The sequence below is a fragment of the Tupaia chinensis genome, unplaced genomic scaffold (assembly GCF_000334495.1).
Source record: "Tupaia chinensis unplaced genomic scaffold, TupChi_1.0 Scaffold000622_1, whole genome shotgun sequence".
NCBI classification, from domain to species: Eukaryota; Metazoa; Chordata; class Mammalia; order Scandentia; family Tupaiidae; genus Tupaia; species Tupaia belangeri.
The window spans coordinates 369,090-375,582 of NW_006160142.1; the positions used below are offsets into that span (position 1 = coordinate 369,090).

Sequence of the window (6,493 nt, forward strand, 5' to 3'; positions counted from 1 at the left end):
CTTCCTTTCTTCCTTCCTTCCTTCCTTCCTTCCTTCCTTCCTTCCTTCCTTCCTTCCTTCCTTCCTTCCTTTCTTTGATTCTACCTGTAGGTAAGCTCGTGTAATATTTTTTTCTTCTGTGCCTGGTTTATTAAATGTAGTGTTCTCTAGATTAATCCATGTATGGCAACAAAACTAATTTATTTAAAGACAGAGTCTTGTGTCATAGTCCTCCTTCCCTATCCTCCTGTAGGTGCTAGAATTACAAACATGCATAATTGCTCCTGTCATTTTTAGTTAGGAGTGAGAATGAAGCCTGGGCCTCCCTTGTATACACACATATACCCCACATTTTATCTATTTGTTTCTCATTGGACACTGCTTGTTTACACATCTTGGCTGTTGTGAATAATGCTGCAATACATATGGCAGTACAAATATCTCGATAAGATAGTGATTTAATTTCCTTTGGACTTATACCCATAAGAGAAATATATGAGTCATATTATAGTTCTATTTTAAATTTGTTTAGAAACCTCTCTTTCACAATGGTTGTACCATTCTAGATTCCCATCAGCAGTGCACAATATTTTCTGCATGTTCTTGCCAGCACTTGTTTCTTGTCTTTCTGATAATAGCCATCTTAACTGATATGATCTCACTGTGTGGTTTTGATTTTAATTTCCATGGTAACTAGTGACAGTGAACAATTTGACATCTACCTGTTGGACATTTTTATGTCATCTATAGAAAAATATCTATTCAAAGCCCTTTCCTATTTAAAAAATCAAGTTGTTTGTGCGTGTATGCGGTTTTTTTTTTCTGCTGAGATATGTGAATTCTTTATGTATTTTGGATGTTAGTCCTTTATTAGACATAAAGAGGCTTCAGAAGATTTTGGAAAGTGAAGTATGAGTTTATGAGGCTAGCAGGTAGCCTGGTGGTAAAGGCGCTGGACTCCCACATGGCTGGCGGTGATTCAAGTCTTGAAGCTGATGGCTTGCTTTCTCACTTTCTCACTCTCTTTCTCTGTCTCTCTCTGGTGAGTGTGCATGTCCTATAGCAAATAAAATAATAGTGATACATAGTTCAAAAGAGTATGAGTTTATATTGATACAAAAAATTTGAAATTCATATGTAGTTATTCCATAATAATCATCTTCTGAGAACTTTTTGAAGAACCCCCCCCCCTTATGTGGTTTGCAAATTTTTTTTCCAACTTGTAGGCTGTCTTTTAATTTTGTTGTTTCATTTGCTGTGGTATGATGTAGTCACACTTATTTATTTTCATTTAGTAGCCTGGGATTTGGTGTGATATCCAAAATATTATTGTCAGGGTCAGTGTCAGAGAGGTTTTCCTCTGTGTTTTCTTCTTGATAAGTTTTATACTTTTGGGACCAGCAGTTAGCATAATGGCTATGTCTCTGGACTCCCATGTAGTTGGCCACGATTCGAGTCTCAGACCTGGTGACTTAAACTCATGCCAGGCGCATGTGCGTGCATGCCCAAGATCCGGAGAGGAGAACGGAGAAGGGACTGTGGCGTGGCCATCCCCCCGGGGGGTGATTTCTCACTTTCCGTCTTTCTGTTTCTGTCTTTCTGGCGAGCGCACGTGCCCTATAGCGAAAACCTCTTCAAGAAAAAGAAGAAAAAAAGTTTTATACTTTCAGGTCTTGTGTTTAGATCTTTTATCCATTTTGAGTTGATTTTTATGTAAGGTAAGGGGCCAGTTTCTTTTTTTTCTTTTCTTTTCTTTTCCTTTTTTTTTTTTGGTCTCTGTTGAAATCTAATTTTCCCAGCCGCGTTTATTGAAGTGACTATGCTTTATCCATTAGTTGCCTTGTTGAAAATTAGTTGACTATTTATATTTGGATTTGTTTCTGGGCTTTCTTTTTCATTCCGCCTTGGTGTGGGGCCGGAGTGGACGCGCTGAGCTGGGGGCGGGGTGTCTCTATTTCTTGAACCATGTGAGTTGGATATTAAGATTTGGAATAGGGCCAGCAGTTGGTGTGATATCTATGTTGCTGGACTCCCATGTAGTCGACCATGGTTTGAGTCCCGGACCTGGTGGCTTAAACTCATGCTGGGCGCCTGTGCATGCATGCCCAAGGAGGAGAATGGAAGAGAAGGGATTGTGGCATGGCCATCCCCCCTGGGCGGGGTAATTTCTCAATTTCTGTCTTTCTGGCAAGTGCATGTGCCCAATAGCAAAAAAAAAAAAAAGGGAATAGTTCAAAGCAGGATCAAAAATTGTGAATTTTTTTTTCCCCTATAGATGCATATCCTTGGTGGAGAGAGACAGGGATAGGGGTAAATGAGTTAGAAATTACCCTTTCCCCCTCAAGGGAGATGGCCATGCCACGATTCCTTCTCCATTTTCCTCTTAGGATTTTTGGCATGCATGTTCATGCACCTAGCATGATTTTTTCCTTTCCTTTCCTTTCCTCTTCTTTTTCGTTCGTTCATTCGTTTGCTCGTTCGCTATAAGGTGTATGCACTCATTGGAGAGAAAGAGATACAGAAAATGAGAAATCCTCCCCCCCCCAGGGGGGATGGACACATTGTAATCCCTTTTCTTCTATTCTCCTCTTGGGATTTTGGCCATGCATGAACACACTCCTGGTGTGAATTTTAAGCCACCAGGTCCAGGACTCAGACTGTGGTCAACTATGTGGGAGTCCAGCGATATAACCATTACACCAACTGCTGGTCCCCCACCTGGTGTGATTTTCATGCCGCAGTGTGTGGGGCTTGAACTGAGGTCATCCATGTGGTAGTCTAGCACGTATGACCTAGCCATGGTGATAAAGAGATAACACCACAATCTGCAATGCTGGAAGGTCAAGATTTGGCTCCTAGGTTGAGCTGTCCACCTAGGCTTGCTTGTGTGTGCTGGTGATTCATCCTGGCTGGGGATAATGGGATGGGATCCTGATAAGGGTGTTTGTCTTTTTCTGTCTTTGTCTCTTGTGAAATAAAGAAAGGAAACTTAAAAAAAAATTAGCGAAACTATTAGCTGCCACATGTATCAAAGCATTTTTTATGGTAGGTAGAAAAAATACATTTATAAAATGTGAATATTATGTCATTATCATACCAACAATTTAAAAAATTATATTTGTGGGGTTGAATTATTGTTGTATTATTTGTTTATTTGTGAAATTTAATATTTCTAGAATATATAAAGATCAAAAGTAAGATGCTTTAGGTTGAGTAAAAATGCCTATTCAGATAAAACTTAATTGGTTATTAAAACTATTTTGAGTATTTAAAGATGTGTTCCAGGTAAATATAATGCTGTATATAACTTGTGAATGTATATAAATGGCACAAGTAAGTTGTGAATTTAGTTATTGTAGAGGTATATGAAACTTCACTATAAAACTATTCAGTGTTTTTATTCTGATGTCTATAAAGAAGCTTTAAAAACTCTCTTCTAGCTCTGATTTCTTTAAATATAGATAATTATCCTTCAGGGTTATTGCAAGGTGTTTAAAAGAGGAAGATTGTTGCTATTTTTCCTGAAGAAATTCATTTAATCTCTTTAGACATTGTGTTAACAAATTTTTGGTTCCTCTCTGGCTTAAGCTGTAGCAGCTTAAGCTTTGCTCACTTTGACTAATTAAGACTAATACCATTGTGTTCCTGCCACTCCAATTCTTTCTAATTTAGCTTTTCTAAAAGAATGCCTGTTAATAAGCAAAGCCACAGATGAACAGAGGATAAAAATAATTTTGTGCTTCATTAACCATCAATCTGCAGCCTCTCTTCTGTTGTCTTAATGTGGAGAGAATGGTTAGTTTAAAAAACATTTGTTCTTCTGAGCTTTGTGTTGTATATGATGGAGTCATTCACCATCAGAAACAGATCTTTGCAGTTTTCTTTAATGCAGTTTATGAAAAATGGGTTATACTAAACATAGTAATATATATGTCTGCATAACCATGCTAAAAGTTTTTTTTTAATTAAAGAAAAGGCAAAATGACATTCTAATAGTCATGTTCAGCTAGATAAAATGAACCTTGAGCATTTGAAGTTTATGGTTGCATTAGTCAACTGAGATTCTTCTACCAAAGTTACTACAGTGCTTCTAATGATTGATGACCTTTATAACCAATTGGCCAGCCTTTTAGATAATATTATAAATAAAGGGGCAGTTAGCATAGAAAATTGGCAAATAATAAGGGAAATATAGGGACCAGCAGTTGGAGGTAATGTCTATGTTGCTGGACTCTCATGTAGTCGACTGCAGTTCGAGTCCCGGACCCGGTGGCTTAAAATCATGCTGGGCTCGTGTGTGTGTGTGTGTGTGTGTGTGTGTGTGTGTGTGCCCAAGATCCCTAGAGGAGAATGAAGGAGAAGGGATTGCGGCATGGCCATCCCCTCTGGGGGTTGATTCCTCACTTTCTGTCTCTCTGTCTCTGTCTCTCACTGTCTTTCTGGCAAGTGTACGTACCCTTTACCAAAAACCTCTCCAAAAATAAATAAAGGATATGTAATGAGATTGTAGCTTTAATGCTTTTTGGGTCAACATTCCCTTGAGATTTTTTTCTTATATTTTTTTCTTAGCAGTTGTACCTGTTTTATTGCAGATTTCAGTAGATATGTTCTTATTTATTTGTTCCTAAAACTGTGTAACTATGCTTGCTTATTTGGCCAACATACTGTAAATTTTAAGTCATTGCAAAAGTCATGACATATTTTTCTATGTTTTTTCTTTGCAAAAATGCATCATAACTTTTCTGATGACCAATATTATAACTTTTAATGAAGTAAATGAATTGGGGCCACCTGGTTGGGTGCGGTTATGGTGACTGGATCCTATATTGTTGACTATGTGGTTTAAGTCTGGGAGGTGGCAGCTTGAAAAACACACTGGGCATATATATGTACATGTACTCCCAAAATCCTGAGAGGAGAATGGAGGTGAAGGAATTATGGCATGGCCATCCTCTCTGAGGGTGCTTTATCACTTTTCCTATCTTTTTCTGACAAGTGCACACATCCTATAGCAAATTAGAAAAAAAAAGAATTGAAATTTAATTAGCTAGAGGGCACATGTGCTCTCAAGAGGGAGAGAAGGAGGGAGGAGGGAGGAAAGGAATGTAAGAGAGAAAGTGAAATCACCCCTATGGGAAACAGTCATTTCACAATCCCTTCTCTTCCATTTCTTCCTCTGTTTGGGATTTTGGTCATGCTTACATGCACACCCAGTGTGTTTTAAAAGCCAACTTGGTCTGGTGTGGAGGTTAAATACTGTGCAGAGGTTGCCAAATCCTACATGATCCTGGCCTGGTAGCAACACTTTGGGTGCACTTGCACACATGCCTAGGGTCCTGCTGGAATGGAGAAAAAAAATTTCAGCATGATCAACCTCCATCGAGTGGTGCTTTCTCTATCTCTCTCTGGTGTGCGCATACACACACTGACACAAAAGAAATTTGAAATGAGTTTCTGTTGGGCTCCATATTTTTGCTCAAAATAGATTTTTAGCAATGTACCACTTTAATAAATATTGCTTATTCTTACCAATGAAAAGTTATAATGGATGTCGTTATGGTGTGGGTGATGGATTCATATATTGTAATTGAATGTTGGGAAGTGGTGACGTCTAGTGGCAGTGATTGGATTGTGGTGATTGCATCATTGAGGCAACATTCTCATGACTAGGTTAATGATGTCTCTGGAGACCTAACCCCTTCTTATGTGTTCTAGCTCTTGTGAGATAGTGTTAGTTCTCACAAGACCTGGTATAAAAGACATGTGCTTGTGGCTTGTACTATCTCTCTGTACATGCCTGCGTTCTTCTCTGCTTCCATTGGCTGTGTTGTAAGACAGCCTGATGCCAGGCCTATACCTTTTGACTTTCTAGTGCCAGTTAATAAATTCTTTTTTCCTAATAGGATACCCAGTCTCAAGTATTTCCGTTAGCAATGCAAAAATGGACCAAGAAATTTGGTGTTATGTTGACTTATTAGGGACAATCTAGATGTGTTGTTTTAGATTTATGAAATAGAGTACACTTGATTACAATGAACTGTTTTCTCTCTGTTCTTAAAGTAATTATCTAAAGTTATACGAAACAATATCGTTAAATACTTCACCCATCACTTGGAGTTAGGAAGTTTATAATTCACCATGGTTCAACATGTTAGTGATAGAATATATACATATGATTTATAATTGCCAGAGCTCATGCACTCACCAGAGAGAGACAGAGAGATAGAGAGAAGGAGAAACATCCCCCATTGGAATGTGGTCACGCCACAATCCCTTCTCTCCCTTTCTCCATTCTGTCAGGATTTTGGGCACACATGCCTAACATGTTATCAAGTTTCTGGGGCTGAGAGTTGAACTGTATGGTTGGCTTTGTGGGATCTAGTTCCCTTAATCACACAACTATGATAGAAAATATTTTTAAAAACTAAGCTATATTCACTTTTTATTAAATTGGTGAATTCTAATGAATGACATCTATTTTGTTTTCCATGCAGCATCATTAGTAATTGCGTCT

General features: G+C 38.3%; 1 protein-coding gene across 2 annotated transcripts in view; it reads left to right on the top strand.

Annotated features, from left to right (window-relative positions):
* Positions 1 to 6,493, top strand: part of STON1 (stonin 1) — a 133,237-nt gene that overhangs the window by 86,917 nt on the left and 39,827 nt on the right. For both annotated transcript variants that reach the window (XM_006159002.2, XM_006159003.1), the window contains one exon: positions 6,474 to 6,487. In XM_006159002.2, the coding sequence (XP_006159064.1) occupies positions 6,474 to 6,487 (14 nt within the window). The remainder of the gene's footprint in view (positions 1 to 6,473; positions 6,488 to 6,493) is intronic.